The 19,292-nt window shown below is 44.7% G+C and overlaps 2 protein-coding genes across 2 annotated transcripts; one reads left to right on the plus strand and one right to left on the minus strand.

Annotated features, from left to right (window-relative positions):
• Positions 1-858: 858 nt before the first annotated feature.
• On the minus strand, positions 859-13,213 carry xpnpep3 (X-prolyl aminopeptidase 3, mitochondrial). The gene is made up of 10 exons (XM_049014551.1): positions 12,907-13,213; positions 12,392-12,511; positions 10,701-11,129; positions 10,053-10,237; positions 8,488-8,550; positions 6,746-6,859; positions 5,785-5,870; positions 4,510-4,693; positions 2,913-3,033; positions 859-1,893 (listed from the first exon to the last, which is right to left on the minus strand). Exons 1-10 carry the CDS (start codon positions 12,971-12,973, stop codon positions 1,721-1,723), a joined length of 1,542 nt encoding a protein of 513 aa, XP_048870508.1. The 5' UTR covers positions 12,974-13,213; the 3' UTR covers positions 859-1,720.
• Positions 13,214-13,265: 52 nt separating this feature from the next.
• Positions 13,266-18,690, plus strand: LOC125742492 (hsc70-interacting protein-like). Its single transcript, XM_049014552.1, has 13 exons — positions 13,266-13,417; positions 13,806-13,930; positions 14,498-14,555; positions 14,702-14,783; positions 15,493-15,566; positions 15,683-15,749; positions 16,471-16,555; positions 16,664-16,774; positions 17,417-17,519; positions 17,599-17,715; positions 17,855-17,903; positions 18,016-18,092; positions 18,250-18,690. The coding sequence occupies exons 2-13, from the start codon at positions 13,821-13,823 to the stop codon at positions 18,379-18,381; spliced, it is 1,065 nt and encodes a 354-aa protein (XP_048870509.1). The 5' UTR covers positions 13,266-13,417; positions 13,806-13,820; the 3' UTR covers positions 18,382-18,690.
• Positions 18,691-19,292: the final 602 nt, after the last annotated feature.

Here is a 19,292-nt window from a genome sequence, read left to right on the forward strand (position 1 = left end):
TGCAGATGATTGCTAAAAATATTTTCCCGCTGTTGTAATAACTTTATTCACGCCAGTAAACATTGATCTCAGTGAAGCTCTAACGGCAGCTAAGATGCTGTACTGTATTCGGAGCCAGCACTCGAGAGATAAGGGCCACTGATACAGTGATATCTCAGAGTACATTGAAGCACTTTACCGTTAAGTCTCATGTTAAACCAGCTCATAAATTAGACATGCATTTAAACCACCACAGCTTCATCACCTTGGCAATCCACCATAAAAGCGCACATAATTATCAGATTAAATCCATCACGTTAACAAAAGTTTCCATCTCGATGTTTAATATATTGCACAATGTGAAAGGGGTTTAAAATATCTGCAAACTCGCACGTTTTACCAAGATTCCTACAAAACAAGATAAACCTTTTATTTACCCTGTGACTTAATATTTATCGAAGGTAATCTCTCCACAAAATGGTTAGATTTATCTCCGGTCACAATGCATAACGGGGAAGCGTGTGTAATGCGCATTTAATTCCTTTTAGTTGTATATATTGAACAGAATTTTCACTAGATTCTATTGGCAGCAATCAAATACTACTTTAAAGCCGAGTAAGAAATCCAATGGAAGTATGTGATCAAGCAAATACATGGATGTCTCTGTGCTAAAATTGGAAACGCCATCGGGTTCCTCAAGTTACAAGTATTATGAGTAATTTGAAGTGAGAAGACTCGCTCCCAAAAATACAGATGGGATCCAAACCCTCAAATATTCCTATTCCTTCGGGTCCTATTGTTGTCACAGACGCCTTCTCGAATTCATCTCTTTGGTATTCGATTTATTAATAATAATAATAATAATAATAATAATGCATATTTTCTTTTACATTTATCGAATTTATTGCACATATGATATTTTCCCTTTTTGTTAAGTTTATGCATTAAGTCTGGCTCGCACTTGATAAAACGTACTGGCTAATTTTGCTTCCCCAATATATCCTATAATAGCATCACTCCCTTGGGGTTTTCGCCACCCGCTAATCGCTTCAAGTCCATCCGCTGTTTGTGTCGGTCCGAGGCGGCGTGCATCCGAGCCGGCCTCGGGGACAGCAGCCGCAATACTCCCTCCCTGCCTCCGTCAGTTAGTGTAAACAAAATGGCCGCTCGTTGTTTCTAATTCTCCAGCGGGTTAGTGGGAGGGATGGAGGTAGAGTAGAAGTCTGCGAAAGGGAGGTTGATGCTTGGCGTGCTGCCGATATGGTTCCTACCTCATGGATTCATGGATCGGCAGTAACCACGTGCTCATCAAAGGGGCAGTCGAGTTAAACTCAAGCATTCCCTTACTACATTCCAAATATTGACAAGTTCACTTTCTACTGGCACTTCTGTGTGGTTAAATACTGGGAAGATACTTCAAGCAGCCAGCTGAAAACAACCTTAGAACTTCTCAATTTATAAAGTTAACCAATAAGGGAAATTTAGATTTTTTCCTATCAATGTCAGTTGGCAACAGTAATGCTCCTGACACAATTCTTTTCCACAAGAGTTGGATTTTTTTTCTGGAAATAATAGCAAATATTAAAAATTCTTATAAGCAAAACAGAAGAAAAATCAAATCGTGTTCTAGGGTGTATGTATCGCATGTATTGCAATGAGTGTTGCAATAATCATGCAGTAATAGTAAAACATAGTCTCTATTCCTCTATTCCTCCTATATGGCAGCAGTATCCCTTCCATCTCAGGTAATTTTCTTTGCACACTCTTTCTCAACGTCCGCTATCGTCTTGGGAGTGTCAGCAGACAAGACCGAGGGTCCACCGTCTTCCTGGATGACCACGTCATCTTCGATCCGAACAGCCATGCCTCTGAATCTCGCTGGGGACGCCTTGTCATCTTCAGGGATGTACAGCCCTGCCAAGGGAGTGAAGTCCAAAAACACTCAGTTACACTAAAATGTTATATAATACAAGGGCGATTCCAAATCATGGCATGTACTCAGGGCATCTTTAATGAATCTGTATAATCACACATTATACACTGGACTGACTGACGGACTGTAGGTTCAGAGTCCTGAAAGAACTTTGCATACGTGTAGTTTGCATGTTTTATGTATGTCTATGTGGAATTCCCACAGTGAACCCAAATAGACTCAGCTGGACAGAGGTTCTGTGCTGTCTGCGCCAGGCTTCGGGCTGGCTAGGATCTGGAGGAGCGACTATGAGAGAAGTACTGCTGGAATAACCCTGTAGACTGTTCTTCAGTCACACCACTGAAAAATGCTTTTTTAAAATAAACTAGTCTTGCACTATAGTATATCTGCAGGCTTGCGGTGAGTTTTATATTCTTTTCGGCTTTATAAGCTTATTTTGCACATAGCCCAATGCTATTTATACCCAACATCTATTGTTAGTTACATGTCTATGTGTTTATTCATTTCCATTCATACCTCTATTTTACGTTTATTTATTATTTTTTGTACTTTTTGTCTTGATTGTATGTTTAATTGTACACTTCATGCCACCACCTGCACCCAAATAAATTCCTTGCACTCGTGTTTCTGTGTCAGCCCGAGCAGTGCTCTCGCGGGAGTTCTACTTACACAAAAATGTTCTAAGGGCAGAATGAAAAAAACGATTGGTCCAGAGAGATAACCAATCAGACTGTAGAGGGGGTGAGTCCAAGCAACTAGAGGAGGCAGGACCGACCAATCAGATCTCCCACCTCTTCTAGTTGCTTGGACCCACGACCTCTACAATCGAACTCTCCAAACCAATCATTTTTCGTTCTGTGCTCAAAACAGTTCTGTGTAATTGAAACTCCCAACAAGTCAGCAGTGCTCCTCAGCAGCGATCTTCCTTACTGTACCTAGTCGTCACGTGCTCCCTCAGTCACCATCACCTGACCTGTCCGCACAGGCCTGCACCTCTCACCTGGCTCGATAGTGATGCACATGCCCGGCTGCAGCGGCTGGGCACGCGAAAGCGTCGGCGTGTCGTGCACGTCCATGCCCAGGTAGTGGCCCACGTGGTGTGGACAGTACCGACGTGCAGCCTGGAGGGTGACAGGAATTGACAAGGAGAAACAGCATGTATTTCATAAGTTTGATTAGTTTCAAACATAATTGTTTACGACAGACCTGCAAGGCAAACAATCCATGCTACACACCACTTTAATAATTAATGTCCAAGCAAGCATGAACGATAATAACGTTAAACCCTTTGGACTGGCTTTTCATTCCGACAGCCTGCTTCCTTTTTCCGAACAGAACTTCTAATTCCCCCAAACATTTTACCGCTCTTTTCTTTTTGCATTTATTTATCCACCACAAATGAATAGTAGTTTTTGGTTACTTTATAACACTCTTTCCCAATCTGGTCCTTGAGGACCTGCAGAAAGTCCACGTTATTGCTCCCTACCAGACAGTCCACGTTTTTGCTCCCTACCAGACAGTCCACGTTTTTGCTCTCTACCAGACAGTCCACATTTTTGCTCCCTACCAGCTCTCTAAATGTGGACCATCCAGCACGGAGCTGGGAAGGGAGCAAAAACAAGAACTTCTGTCAAGAGACTAAAAAGTTCTGGGTAACGTAATGATCAAATACATACACGCCGATACACAAAAAAAGGGGTTGTACCCAGTTCTGGTCTGAGCGTGCATTTTGATTGTAGTAACAGTAAGCGTCTTGTAATGTTCTAAATAAGGTAAGTGGGTTAAAAACAATCCCCAGTTAGGCTACACGTAGAAGATTTAGTAACTTTTGTAGAGCGGTCAGTGTATTCCTTGGTCTTCCAGACAGCGGTGAGAAAGCTGTCTCAGGTTTCACTCAGCTTCAGTTTTCCTTAAAAGCTACAGTATGACATGTTGGTGTGAGTGGAGTGACGGGGTTTGAGGGCCCAGTTTTGATCGTTCTTCTTCCCTAAGACACAACAGTCATGTAGGTTCAGAATTCCCCACTCATACCCCATTACCTCAGAGTGCTTTCCCCCGTTATCACCTCCGTATCCTTTTAGTTAATAACTGTCCTCGTCAAACAAACTGAAGCCTTTCAGTGACGTCGTTGCATGGATCCTGATCACTGCTGTGTTAGGTTCTCACTCGTGTCGCTCTCTCTCCAGTCTTATAAACTGCTGTACTGCCTCTAGCACAAGCATCCTTCTATACAGACCCCATGTTTGTCTTTCTGTTCCTCTCTTTTGATGAAATCAGGGGCTTTTCTGTCCTTCAGCTCTGGGTTAAACTACTAGAATCCTTCAGTTCTGTGAGCCCAGCCCAGATGTGTGTCAATCCTGAAAGCTTGGCCTGTAGGCTCTACTGTTAGATTCCCCCCCCCCATCTCTTGTCACCCCAAAAAAAGCAGAAAACATCAATAATAAAGTCCAGGTCCTCTCGGGCTTTCCCATGCTCCCTTGCTGCACAGACGTAATGGTTGTACCTGTCAAGGCTGCCGTGTAGCCTGATCAAAGCTTTCTACAAACAAACTGTCATCAACGACAGAGGCTCCACTAAAAGGACGACGGCGGCCGTGCCTTGAGCGAGTCGGCGTCGCTGGCCGAGCGACTGACGATGCCCAGCTCGCGCAGTTTGCGTCCCAGGAGCGCCAGCATGGTGCTGTAGATGTGGTCCAGGCTCGTCCCCGGGCGGCAAAGGGACAGGCAGGCCAGCTGGACCTCCAAGACGGCCTCGTACAGCTCAGCCTGGGCGGCGGAGAACCTGGGCCCGTGAAAAGGCAAACCTGAGCGAGACGGGTCGTGCGGTGAGCTCTGATGAGAAGCACTTATCACATGTGTACAGTACAAGGGGAGAAAGAGCATATGGGATTTGAACATGGACTTTTGCACAAAAGGTTCCAGCACAGGAAGGAAGGAAGCCGACCATTAGATCTTTGAGATCTTTGAGACAGTAGGTTAACCTGCTACAGTTCACATGCACCACCAGTCAAAGGTTTCTGCGCATTTTGTACATTTGCATGTTACTCACTTAACATTCACTAAAAATACACTTAATATTCTTTGTTAACAAAAGAAAATACAGTATGATCACCATCTGAGTACCTTTATTAGCAAAAAAGGGTTCATCAAAGCCTCCTCTAGCAGTTGTAACAGAAGAGAAAATTCGAAGCATCCTTTCTGCAAGGGAGATTAAATACTGCTCTGTTTCATGGGATGAAACAGTTAACTAGTGCGTTTAAAGTTAAAGGAGAGCCCAGAATTTGACTCTGCCATCATCACATACCAAGAGGTCAGACATGCACTGTTACATACTCTGTCCATGTTATAAAGGAAACCTATCTTATTTGACTTATATTTTCATTTATAGTTGTTCACTCAACTTTCCAACGCTTAAAAATCTGCAGTTTATGAAATAAATGGGAAAGCGGTTAAAAGCATGTGGTGTGCAAAGACTTTTGACTGGTAATGTAATTCAAAAGTGCAATTATTTTCTAAAGTGTGCTTACGTTACTTTGAAAACCCAACACACACAAAGCTGTTAAAAAACTTCATTCTGAAAACTCAGTTTTTGGGAATATCTGTAACAAAAGGCGTTTTATAGTTATAAAAAGCCATTAATAATGAATAATGTTCAACACTTCAGTAAAACAGAAGATCTCAGCAGATGTGTTGACATCAGTCACGGCTGGCGATGCGAGAGGAGTTAAATGGACAAACTGCAGCCTAACAGGCCGATACAGGTGGGGGGGGGGGGGGGGGTGTGTGTCTGACCGTTGTGGTAGCTACTACTGCTGGAGCTTCCATGTCCCAAACTAGAGGGGAGCTCAACAAGGCTTATAGCGGAGAACTTACCTCCCGTTCACTGGCCAGGTGCGAGTGACATCACTGACATATCCGAAATATTCACAGCCTGCATCTAGAAGCACCATCTCTCCGTCCTTAGAACAAGAATTATAATTAAGCGTTTAATTGTTGCTGCTGACACACCACAGCACACAGCGCACAACGACGAAATGTGTCCTCTGCATTTAGCCCATATATGACATCGTGACACAGCAGGGGGGCAGCTAACCGGGGGAGCAGGGCTTGGGGGCGGTACCTCGCTCAGGGTACCTCAGTGGTGCCTTGCTGGTAGGGGATTCGAACCAGCAATCTTTCAATTACAAGTGCACTGCCTAACCATTAAGCCACTACTGCCCACTTCCACAAACAGAGGAAGCCAAACGAAAGGCATTTTAACTATGGGATGGCGGTAATGTGGAGCATATCCTAGCATATGTGCCTAATTATTGTAGTTCAGAAACAATGGGCCCTGGTGTACTAACAGAAATCGGTACTAACCATACATTTCATTTCAGGGTAATGCAGACCCCTGGATGTCGTGTATATTTAATGGTCCATGGGGGGGGGGGGGGGGGGGGGGGCAGTGTACAGCTCAGCAGGTTACACCACTGTGTCTGTGATATCAGAAGGTCAGCAGTTTGGCCTCAGCAGAATAGTGACATCACTGTTTGGGCCCTTGAGCGAAGCCCCTAACCAGATAAATGATCTGACCCTGTGGTCAGACCCTAAACTTTGCTCTTAACTGCATGTATGTGTGTGTGACTCAAAAGGAGAGCAAGATGGAATATGTGAAAAGAAGCATTCCAATGCAAATGGAAAATAAAAGATCACGTCTTTAAAAAAAAAACCCTGATTTATCATATAATTTATAAGCTGCATGACAAGTTAATAAGGTCTTGCTACCAAGTATCGATGATGCAGCAGGCACCTCTATTCAGGCACTATGTGTGGCTGGTACCTGTATTCTCACCTTGACAATTTGGTTGTTGTTGATGTAATGCAGCGTATTGGCTCGGTTGCCTCCCGCGACCACGGGGGGGTAGGCCAGGAAGTTGGCGCCGTGAGCACGGCACTCAAAGTCAAACTGAGAGAGAGAGAGATAGAGATAGAGATAGAGAGAGAGAGGGATAGAGATAGAGAGAGATCAACGCGATGGGACTCAGATGCGATTCCGGGGTCTTTAATCCCCCTCTCTGGTTTGATTCTCTTGTCACTCCACCTTACACAACCGTACGGTGAAATGCAGAGCAGGGGGGGGGGATCATGGCACCACGTTCGACAAAGGAGGGAACAAAAGAAAAATGTCAGACTTACAACAGTCTAGGCATACCTACCTCACAGAAGAGGCTTGTGATAAAGATCGCAGTCGGAAGTACAATAAGAAGAGGCAAGCGCTGCATCACGGGCAGCTTCAGTGACACGAGTACACAGAGTGATACATACAAATGGTCTGAGATGGCAGGTCCTCCTAGTCCAAGCAAAATACTGAGGAGCAAGAAGGAGTAACAATGTGGATCCCGGTCAAAATCTGTCTTCAGCAATTAAATGACTATATTTTCATGATGCACGCAGCCGTTTTTTTTCTCCCAGTGCCTTGAATGTTATTCGCTTGTAATATTAGCAACCAAGATTCTTTTGTGATCAAAGACGCAGGACTCCTGTAGCAGATTCAAAAACGCTGCGGCAAAAGCTGTAACTGGATGGAGAGAACGACCGCAGGACATCTGACTGAAGAGCTGCCGCTTCCCCCAGCCCTCCATACGTGGGGCTTTTGCTGCAGTCGCAGACGCCACTGTAGCGTCTGCCTTTGCTTTTGCTTGGTCACCTACCGGCATCTGGAGCGAGGCCTGCGTCACTCTCCTCACTTGGCTTGATGCCTTGGGCCCACGGAGAACAATGAAGGGTCTGCCGCGGATACAGCAGCTTGCAGGACTGAAGACTGCTCTGCGATCGGTTAACCTGGGATTCCCAGACATTTATTTTTTTCCCACCCACTATCAAATTATGGAGTTTTGCTTGCACTCCTCCAAAATTTTCCTGGATTTTACTTTACTATTCTTTTACGCTATTGTTACCATAACTGTGGTCTGTCAGAAAGCCATGTGCTTCGCAGAATCAGCATTAGTGCTTTGGGGGCAAGTGCACTGAGAACGGCACCACATACGAGTAAAAGGAACCGTGCGGGAAAATAAATTCCACGCTCGGTCATCAAACCGAAGTCGTGAACATTGGTACTTTATCGGCCCGTCGCCATGGATACAGTTTATGGGGGGGGGGGGGGTGCCCAGGCCCAGGAAACACCGGATACCAGCAGGGGGGCACCCTGGACAGGATGCCAGCCAAGCACAAGGTGCATACTCACAGACTACAGGCAATTTGGTCTGTGGAAGTAAATCAGGGTAGCCAGGGGAAAGCCACACGAACACAGGGAGGGCATGTAAACTCCACACACGTACTGAAGCCCCAATCCTGAAGGTGTGAGGTGACGCTGTTCCCCACCGAGCCACCGCAGCCCCCTACTTATAAACCATGTTCTTTAATCTAGCAAGACAATGGCGTTTATAAGAGGCAGAGCACAAGCGAGTCTAAAAACCAGAGTCTAAATCCATGGCCCTTAGGACTCAGGATTCAGCCAGGAAAAGTAAATTAGCTCCCAAACAAAAGATGGATGTAATATATGAGTAGTGAGTAAGAGGGGGTTGGCAATCTCACCTTAGCATAGAGTAGAGCTTCATCCATCTTTCCGTGGGACATCGCCATAGTCTTTTTAAAAGCCTGGAGTGTAAGACAGAACAGGCAGGGAGAGGACAGAACAGGCAGGGAGAGGACAGAACAGGCAGGGAGAGGACAGAACAGGCAGGGAGAGTCAGAGAGCACTCACAAGGCCAGTACAGAGCACTGCTTCACATCAGACATACATATAATCACAGCGCAGGAAGTCTAGCCCAAAAATGCGTCCTCACATAATTATTGCTGTAATTTCCATCCATCTTCTGACCAATAATCCTGGTCAGGGTCTCTTCTCCATTATGAAGAACAGATTGGGGTTCTCTTGATATTAAAAGTTCTTTTTTCAACCGACAAGCTTTTGGCAAAAAGTCATGCAGTGACAATCACTGCCAGTTATGCAACAGATCCCATAAGTTCTGCCTTGTCTCTTTATCAAACTTCGCTCACAGCACATTAACAAGGCGAGTGGATATTGCAGTAGAGTATAACACCGTGTTCTGCCATAATGTAATTACGAGGTACCGGCAGGTAAGTAACTCACTGGAAAAAAGTGTAAAAACTGTGAGAAAACGCTTCAGGTTCAACTTATCATTTCTCCGTCCAGAAATGTCGCAAAGGATATTTCTCACTCTTTTTACCAAACAGTGCATCTTTATTCTTTCAGAAACAGCATTGAAATTATCCATTCAAATTCGATGATTTTTCAAAGATTCGACCAAAAGTACTGGCCAAATTCATCCTCAATTTTCTCATAATAGCCCACAAAAAACCCCACTAAGCTAGGCACCAACATAAAGCATGAAAAACAAAAAGTTTTTCAGGAGATTCGCTATGGAAATAATAAGATAATCACGTGAAATTTTTTGACACTATAAAACATTCTGACTCATATAACCAGGGACAATTTTCAACTGGTACCTGCCTGCACCTATTCCATACATAAATCCATTCATTTCCTGTAACTGTTTGTCCTATTCAGCATTGGGGGGTTCGGAGCTGATCCTGGAGGCTACAGGCGCAGGGAAATAACCCAGGATGGGGGGCCAAATCATCGCAAGGCGCACTCACACGCCACACACACACACACATCTATGGGCAATTATTTGGCAACTCCAATTAGCCTCAGCATGTATTTGGACTGTGGGGGGAAACCGGAGTACCAGGAGGAAACCCCACAACGACATGGGGAGAACATGCAAACTCCGCACACATGTGACCCAGGCGGAGACTCAAACCCGGGTCCCAGAGGTGTGAGGCAACAGTGCCTCCATACCCCCCCCTCTTGTTACATATTCTGGGCGAGTGACAACCAGCAATAATATCGGCACCATCACACACTGAACTAGCAGAGTCTCATTTAACTTTCCCGTGTTTCCGAACTCCTAACTTGCAACGGCTCCTACGCTGGGCAATATAACAGCGATTCTTGGAAAGACGGAAGAATGCAGGAATCTAACTCTTGGCACAGAGGGTTGAGGGCGGGGACAGCAGTAAGGACCCACACTTCCTGAATTATCAAGGTCGCGCCCCCCACTATCCTGTAGCACCTGTGCTGTGATTCGGCCCGCCTCCCTCATCAGGGCCACCTCCGCAGCGCTCTTCACTGCACGCTGGGAGTGCAGGAGGGGTTTGAGAGGCCGCACTGGGGTGCCCCCCTCCAACAGGGGGCCGATGTGGGTGTGGTGGAGCTCAGGGTGGCAGGGTTGGGATGCATCGTACCACAGCATACTGCCTGCGGGAGGGGTGGAGAGAGAGGGGGGAGCAAAGGCAGGACGGAAAGACATGGTGACCGTATGACAATCTCTCCCCATTGTCTGAAGCGCATACAAAATTCAACAAACATCATAGCCTAGCCTAACCTACCTTAAACATGCTTAGAACACTTACATTAGCCTGCAGTGGGGCAAAATGATTAACACAAAACCTATTTTATAATAGAGTGTTGAATATCTCATGTAATTTACTGAATAATGTACTAAAAGCGAAAATTTACCAATCATAAAGTCGACAGGTAGTAACACGGACCATGTAACCTGGGGAGCGTCTGTGCTTAAATGTAACTTGGTTTCCTACTACTGTCCAGGTGAATCGAACCCGCAACCCCAGGGTTGTGAAACCACAGCGCTAATCACTGGACCCACCGCGTCACAGCAGCTGCTGCAGGTCATGTGGGACTTTCAAATGCGCTACTGTACCTTTAAAGCTCTTCAGCACCAGGCCCAGCTCTTCGTTACTGTGGACTTGCGCGATGCCCGTCAGTGCAGACGCTCCATCTATTCCTGATCTGGGCCCGTCCCACAGTTCCCGTGTTGGGTCTCTCCTGGGCACGAACAGTATGGCCCCCTCCAGGCGGGGCGGGCAGCACAGGACCAGGGCACTATCAGGCTCCAGGATACCCGTGAGGTAGAGGAAGTCCTGGTTCTGGTGGAAGGGATAGGGGATGTCGTTGGTCATGTAGCGAACAGGGTGAGAGAGCACCACGGCAACGTGGAAGGAGGCAGAGCTGTTTCCATGGGAACCGAACAGACCCCCCTGTGGCCTCTCAGCCTGCGCCGCAATGAGGGCGGAAAGCTTCTGTCGACGGAGCTCGAACTCCGTCTGCGTCAGACCTGGGGTCACCTCACCTGGGAGAGGAGGACAGCGGACAACCGTGAGAGACTCGACCCCAAGCAGGCACATCGAGCTCATTATGGTGAGGCAAGCTGGCCAATCTAGATGGAGCAGACTAATAGCAAATTACCAACACACTTCACATTCACTGATGACTGAGAAATCATCACCGCTGAACACGCTTCACTTTCGGGGGTGGGGGGGAACCCATAAGTGCTTTTTAGTAGCAGGAAGCAGGATTTTCCTCATGCATGAAAAGATGAACGTGATTCCTGTGACTGAGCATGTATGCCTTCATAAACTCAGCTTTATGGTTTTCAGTGTCTAATTTTCACGGCTGCATCCCTGGACTCCCTACCTATCCATTTTCTGTCCAGCTCAGGGTTGTGGGAGTCGGGAGCCTATGGGCAAAAGGCAGGAAATAACCCAGAATAGGGTGCCAACCCATCACAGGGCCTTCTGACACAACGTTCACTCACACGGGCACCCCTATGGCCAATTAACCTCAGCATGTTCTTGAACTGTAGGAAGAAGCTGGAGTACCTGGAGGAAACTCCTTAATAACACAGGAAGAACATGCAAACGCCACACATGGAGCCCTGGCGGAGACTTGAACCCAAATCCCAGAGGTGTGAGTGCTAACCACTGCACCACCATGCCACCCCACCCTAGCCTCCCTACTGTAATATAAAACATACTGGTCTTCCTCCAATCCCACCAGCAATTAATTTAGTTCCAAACCATAGTTTTCGTCAAGGTGAGTCAGATAGTTTAAGTGAATATTTAAATTCCTTTAGTGACCCACCCGCCCCCCCAGACCAAAAAATGGGAAAAAAGAATGAAATTTCTTTTTACTTCTAAAATTGTGAAGTTATATTTTTTCAAATCCATTGGCTGTATTACAACCTTCAACAACATTATTTTATGTAAGTTAATATAGGTTGCATGAAATGAGGCAGCAGGTTGAATTCAGCCCACAGGCCTTGAATTTGACACCTGTGGTGTAAAGAGACAGAACGAGAGATGGGGGGGTTGGTGTTCACACAGACAGGCAGACCAAAAAGTAGGGAATCCCCGAGGAGAAGTGTTTGATATACATTGAAAATGCTTCACAGATGAACGAGTACTCCTGATTGAACACCCAGTTACTGAGAATGAACGGACAAGGTACTTAGAACTTTCTTTTTTTTCCAACAGGGCAAAAACAGTGTCCATAGAACTTTATAGTTTTCAGTTCATTCTTCATATATGGCACACAGGGCTGTGTTTTACTCACCATATTTAAGAATGTGTGGATGTGTATAGGGGCTAGGCTGACCCAGATACCGTGGTGGTACCTTTTGACGCCACCGTCCAGTTTGGGTTATAACATTCCTGCACGGGCAGCAGAACCAGCCTAGGGGATAGTGAAATCACTCAACATCTTTGAAAAATGATAGAATTTCGATGGATATTTTTTTTCAGTATCCTTTTGCATCTCAGCGCCCTACTACATACCGTAAAAGACGTAATTCAACAGTTTGGACATTGAGTACAGTAATTTTCCGATCTACTGTTACGCTGTTGCAAAGTTATATAAACCGACTATTTTTTTAAATGGCAAAATCGCTCATTGAAATATGATATATAGGAAAATATAAAAACTTCCCATTAACATTAAAAACTGCAATGTTGTCAGTATTAGACAATTCCATTGATCATTGGTAATAAGTATCGTCTACACTACTGATCAGTTACGTTGGTGTATACGATTCAAATAATATGAAATAAAAAATGAAGCACATCTCTGACCTGTTCTCCCGTTCAAACGTGAGTAGGCTGACGCAAGGTTGACGAATATTTTGTGCAACATAGTCATAATTACTCAACATCGACTTCCCAAAAACGAAGTAACGTTAACTCCACCTAAAAGGTGAATACCGAACAACACTCCATATGTATCATTTTATTTGACATGTGTTTAGAAGTTAACGCGAACAGATTAACTGACTTTTAATATTAAACTAGCCAGCCAACCACATCCCGTACTAGACGAATTTAATCCTCCGATACCGACCACGCTAAATTGACAAGGCACTGGCACTTTAAGACGGTCAAGTGGAGAATAATCCAGTCTGTGGATTGGTTAAGACCCTGTATGACGTATATAGCCTACGACTCCAGTCCCCAAAGCCTTTTAGGACCTTTATTCTTTCGTCGGCTAATTCTGTGCCTGAGTGAAAACGCCTAATCAGCGTGTGCAATCGTTCCTGGTAACTTGGTACCTGTCGAACATTTAAATCCTAGGATATAGAAAAGCAAAGTAAGTCTGATTGTATGCATCGGGATTTTGATGCATTTTGTGTTGAAGTTATTACAATTTTTTAAATATTAAAAAGTTTATGTTTTCAGTGGAGTAGAGCATGGCCTTTACTATATCACTTTATTCCAGAAAATTCCACTGGATTTGCAATCGAAGGAAGGAGTTGTATGCCTACTTAGTTTTCGTTCGCGCTTCTCTGCGTCATTCACACGGTTTACAGGTCGTGTGGCATATAAGAAATAGTTTTAGACTGGAGATTGCTTTTATTCGAAAACTTTTTTAACCAAAATTGTAATTAACCCGTGGCGTTTACGGAATGCCATGGTATATGTTGCAATTAATAATCGCTGTAATGGCTTTATTCGCTCTTTTGGTGTTGCCGTTTTAGGCCTGCGAGTTGGAAATGGATCCTCAGAAAATATCAGAGTTGAAGGCATTTGTGCAGTTATGCACCAGCACCCCCTCTATTCTGCATCTACCCGAGCTTGGTTTTTTCCGGTCCTGGCTGGAAAGGTGCACCATACTCCGCCCACATCAGCATCTCCTCGTTTACGCAAGCCTACATCACATTACCAAACCTCAGCCCAGTACTATCAAATTTAACGCAGAAAAATCTAAAAGTCACTTTTTTAATACACAAACCTAGACCCGCCCACTTAAAAAACTTAGTAATTTCTGTACATCTTGGCAATTTCATAAGGCAAATATGAAGCACGGAACACATTTCTCTTAATCGCACGTTTTGCGTGATAAGGAATATGTACAAGTGCATCTACAAAAATATTAGAATATCGTAAAAAATGTAATTTGTTTTCGTAATTTGAACTCGAAATGGGATATTTTAATATTCTGAGACTTTGGTTTAGATTGTTTGAGCTGTATGCCATTATTATCAGATTTGAAACCGAAAAATGCTTGAAACATTTTAGTTTACATGTAACGAGTCCACACTACATTAAATCTTCACTTTCTTAAATGGCTGATGGAATGCATCGCACTTTTTCCACAATAAAGTTTCTGAGATACACTTGTAATGTTGTTTTTTAAGGTTTTTCTTTTCTTTCTTTTTGTTACTTCCAGCCTGGGAGCCACGATTCCATCAGCATCAGAGAACGAGGCTCCCCCAACCACCTCTAAAGTACAACGTGTTTTAAACCCTTCTATCTGTTTACCCATGTTCAATATTTTTGTTAAACTTTGTTGTCAGGATTGTGTATAATGCGTTTGGTGGTGTTTTTGAGTTTGTGTGCAGCTGTGTTCTTGTGTTGTCCGCTGACTGTTTAGAAGGAGGAAACGTCTTCAGCTCCCCCTCCTTGTTCAGCGGCCCCAGAGCCAACGCTGTCTGAGAGTGAGGAGAGCGAGCTGGGTATGTCTGTCGCAGTCACGGCTGGGGCTGCAAACTTATGGGAATTTTCAAAGCTGGAAACTTTCCATGGACAACAGTAATATTACCGAGAATAAACTGGAAATGTGCAAAATTGCTGGTTAGCTTATAACAGGGAATTTAAATGTAGTTAAAATAAAAATTCAATGGCACTAATAGTGATATCAGTACGTGACTGGATGCTTGTGAGTACACCAGGCAAAATCACTGCATCAAAATGCACTGCTTATGAGCCATACTCTGTTGTATTATTCATACAGTTTGCTTTCTTTGCTGTACCTGGCAGCTTGAGTTTCAGCAATTCCAAATTTCCCATGGAAAGTTTCTGGAAAGTTTCCACCCCTTTGCAACCCTGGTGGGAACTATGATTGATTAAGACTAGAATTAGAAAATGAAAATGAGTTTACCTGGTTTTGGATCATCTTTATTTAATGTGTATCACCGTAAATGCAGAACTGATGCTTTGTGGTTAAGTAGTAGGTTAGGGCAACATCATAAGATGCCTCATTCGTGACACTCAGTGCTGTGTGGTGTGTTGTGCCCAATGTGCTCTATACTGTATTTAGTTTTGGGCATTGAACATAATCAGCTCATCGACAGATTCTGTAGATGTCTGAAATTCTTAGTAAGTAAATTTGATTCCAGTTCTGGGAGTTATTCTCGTCTGCCCTCCCCCCATATGTTTCGCTAGAGATTGAAAAGGATGGTGTGATCGAGCCAGACACCGACGAGCCCCAGGAGATGGTGGACCTCGACAGTGTGGAGGTGAGAGGACGTCTCGTGCGTCTTTGGTTGTGTCTCCCTCACCGTCGACCACTAGCAGCGGCTTCTGACATTCCTATTCCTACCTGTTCACTGTTAGTCTCTCTCTCTGCTTCCAGGTAACTGAGGAAATGATGGACCAAGCTAATGAAAAGAAAATGGAGGCCATCACTGCCCTTGGGGAAGGTTAGAGAGAGGCTTATTTTTAATCTGCATACCATTCTGTCCAAGGGCTACTGTCTTATTCACGTTGGCTGTTCATAGAAATACGCTTTGCTTAACTTCAAAATTCATTTCAAAAGGTAATTTGAATAGTCAGTTTTGCAATTGTTTTTCACTATAAAGCAGCGATTCTCAACCCCTGTGTCGCAACACAAATTTGTTCCGCGGCAGGTTTTGTAAGGAAACAGTTTAAAAACCGGCAAGCTCCTATGCTGATCCACGATCAGATTTCCCAGCTCCAATCCTAGAATTAACCTGTATAAGTAGGTCTTGGGTCTGCAATGGCTTAGAGTAAAACTAGTGACTAATCAACCAATCCAAGAAGCCAAACCACGGATGCTTAATTTAAAATTCGCTAGCACATCCCATCAGATTTGTGCGAGTGCACTGCGTGTTTGATCAGAGTGCTGATTTAAACCTATGCTTGATATAGGGTTGGGACTGAGTTGGCGCTGTACAAATTGGGTCACGGTGCAAAAAAGGTTGAGAACCACTGCTATAAAGTTATGTTGTGTTTTATGCCATTATAATTCTATGTAAATAAAACTGATTAGACTTTATGTTTTAGCGCTTTTTAATATGCCTGTTCCTTGTATTTGTCTGATTACGCATGGCGGTATTATAAAGATGAAGATGTGTAATAAGCTGCTACCTTTATGCTTACTGTGTGCTCGGTATTCTTCAGGTGAGCTGGACAAAGCCTTGGGCCTCTTCACAGAAGCCATCAAGCTCAACCCCCGACTGGCCATTTTATACGCCAAGAGGGCCAGGTGAGAGCGGGAGGCTAAAGGGGGCATCTGCTGTCATCGGAGACTTTACACATGCGTGTTTGCAGTGGGTTCCATGCGCTGGTGCTCAGCTACAGTGCTTCCTCTCAGCGTGTACATCCAGATGCAGAAGCCGAACGCGGCGGTGAGGGACTGCGACAGGGCCATCGCCATCAACCCCGACTCTGCTCAGCCTTACAAGTGGAGAGGGAAGGCGCACAGGTGTGCAGGCCTGCTTGTCCTTTTTGGGGCTGTTAGGTAGCTTTTTTTAAGGGAAAGGCTGCAATGGCTGAAAAAGGCGTAAACGGTACTGCGCGAAGGTTTTACGTAGTCAAAGAAAATAATCTTTAACCTATGTATGTCGGTGCGTGTCGACTCGGCCATTTCAAAACCTCACATAGTCACACCAGCAACTGTCCGACGTACTCATGTGTTTTTACATTATTTTTAAATTAATTACCATGTTTGGATAATTAATCGAGTTAACTCATCGAGTTCATTGAGCTGGTGGTGACATTTAACGAACGTATGGAACGGCTGAGGTGCCCCTGAGGAGAGGTTTGGGAACCGAAGCGATGTTCATCAACCAATCTAGCAAGATATCGGTAACTTCTTGGAGAATAGAAGAAATTCTTAATAATGTTTATTGTGTTACTCTTTATTTCCATATATTCTAAAGTTGAACTCCCATTTTTTTTCTGAGCAAATATGAGCTTTACCAGATAAAAAGCCTTAAACATTTTCTTTCCCTAAGACCTGCTGTATATTTTGATACCTTGCAAGTTTGCATTTATATGGTTAAAGGCCAGTGAAATAGCTGCTTATGAGCAAATCCAGACTCGCCCCCTTTGCACCCCTGCTAAGGTTGCTTGGTCATTGGGAAGAGGCTGCAAAGGACCTTGCAATGGCCTGCAAGTTGGACTATGATGAAGAAGCCAGCGCTTTGCTGAAGGAGGTCCAACCAAAGGTGCCCCTAGGCTTCCGGTACGGGCCTCGTCCACGGGGTGGGTGCACAGCACAGCTGCATGAGCTCATTTTCCTCACAGGCCAACAAAATCGTGGAGCACCGCCGCAAGTACGAGCGGAAGAGGGAGGAGCGGGAAATCCAACAGCGGAAGGAGAAGGTGAAGAAGGCCAGGGAGGAGCATGAGAGAGCCCAAAGGGTACGGGAGAGTAATCCATTTGGTAGAATTTGGGTACTGGGGGTTCGGCGATTGTACCTTATTCGCCAGTATACAGGCTACAATTTTATGAGCCAGTAAGTACAGCCATTGAGCGGGCCTTGTGTCTATGTGCTCGTAGGAGGAAGAGGCCAGGCAGCAGTCGAGCGGAGCCGATGGAGGTTTCCCGGGTGAGATGGATAGTGTGGCTAACAGCATTGATAGGATATCTGTTGCTCCCTCATGGTATCGTAAGAGTATATCACAGCAGCACAGTTGACGTTGACATGGCGCCCCCTACAGGTGGTGCTGGCGGTTTCCCTGGCATGGCTGGTATGGGAGACCTCTTCAGCGACCCTGAGGTTCTCACCGCCATGAAGGTAAGGTCGTTCTATGTTTTTTTTTTTTTTTTTAAATAAATCTTGACTGACCTCAAAGTCCTTTTGGTCAACTGTAAATAACCTCAATTTAAACGTAATGAAACCAGTTCACGGTCTTTTGTGGATGTCCTCTTATTGCACTTTCTCCTTCTCACAGGACCCAGAAGTGATGGCAGCCTTCCAGGATGTAGCCCAGAATCCTGCCAACATGGCTAAGTACCAGAACAACCCCAAGGTCATGGCCCTGATCACCAAACTCAGTGCCAAATTCGGGGGCCCTGAGGCCTAGACAGGCACGGACTTTCACCCTGTTGGTTGAAGCTAGGTGAGGACCAACGTTTGTGTTGGGGGGTGGCATTATGGACGGAGATGTCTGTGCCTTGGGCGACGTTTAACGGTCAGGAGATGCTGAAGTTTGGTATCAGAATATATTCTTAAACCTATTAGTAGCCTTCCTTGAGAAATCCAATCATCTGTCACCAAGCTTTTCTCATGGATGCAAAACGACAGACTGTGTATGATACAAGAAAATCAAAGGTCTTACTGGGTGTGCTTCGGTTTGCAGTGGAGAAATGATAATAAAATCATTTTTGTTGTACTCCTTCAGTTTTGGGAGTTTGTCATTTGCTTATTGCAACCAACATTTAATTGCATGAATATTTCCTGTAATTGAAAGGTGTATTTTTTGCTAGTAGCTTCACACAACAGGTGCAGCACACTGGTGGTATTAAGAAGGTTAAGTATGATCCAGAGTCAGTGGAAACAGGATTAAGAACCAAGTAGATGCGTTCTTTTAAATTACAGTAATTCATTATGGTCTTGATACATATATATTCAAACCTCGGATTGTGAGTAAATTAGTTTGCGAGTGTTTTGCAAGACGAGCAATTTATAAATTTTAACTTGATAAACGGACGAGGTCTCGCAATAGGAGTGTTATGTATACACTTTGTCTGCCGAGCGAGTCGATCTCTCTCTCTCTCTCTCTCTCAGCGAGTCGGTGTGCTTCACTTGTATAGTCAAAATTTTGTGAAAATTTTTGTGGTGTCAAGGAAGGAGGACCAATCCTGCCAGTGTTGTGGAGAGACACACCGGTTACTCCTAGCATCATGGTGTGGGGAGCCATAGGGTATGACGTCATGGTGTGGGGAGCCATAGGGTATGACGTCATGGTGTGGGGAGCCATAGGGTATGACGTCA

Source organism: Brienomyrus brachyistius, chromosome 5, assembly GCF_023856365.1.
Source record: "Brienomyrus brachyistius isolate T26 chromosome 5, BBRACH_0.4, whole genome shotgun sequence".
NCBI classification, from domain to species: Eukaryota; Metazoa; Chordata; class Actinopteri; order Osteoglossiformes; family Mormyridae; genus Brienomyrus; species Brienomyrus brachyistius.

Bases quoted from the DNA above. Each gene is read 5' to 3' on its own strand.
- LOC125742492 (XM_049014552.1), top strand. From the start codon at position 13,821: ATGGATCCTCAGAAAATATCAGAGTTGAAGGCATTTGTGCAGTTATGC. The intron at 15,567-15,682 runs GTGAGAGGACGT...CTCTGCTTCCAG, and splicing joins TGGACCTCGACAGTGTGGAG to GTAACTGAGGAAATGATGGA. The intron at 17,904-18,015 runs GTGAGATGGATA...CGCCCCCTACAG, and splicing joins AGCCGATGGAGGTTTCCCGG to GTGGTGCTGGCGGTTTCCCT.
- xpnpep3 (XM_049014551.1), bottom strand. From the start codon at position 12,973: ATGACTATGTTGCACAAAATATTCGTCAACCTTGCGTCAGCCTACTCA. The intron at 12,512-12,906 runs GTCAGAGATGTG...ACTATCCCCTAG, and splicing joins ACGTTTGAACGGGAGAACAG to GCTGGTTCTGCTGCCCGTGC. The intron at 10,238-10,700 runs GTACAGTAGCGC...CCCCTCCCGCAG, and splicing joins GGTGCTGAAGAGCTTTAAAG to GCAGTATGCTGTGGTACGAT.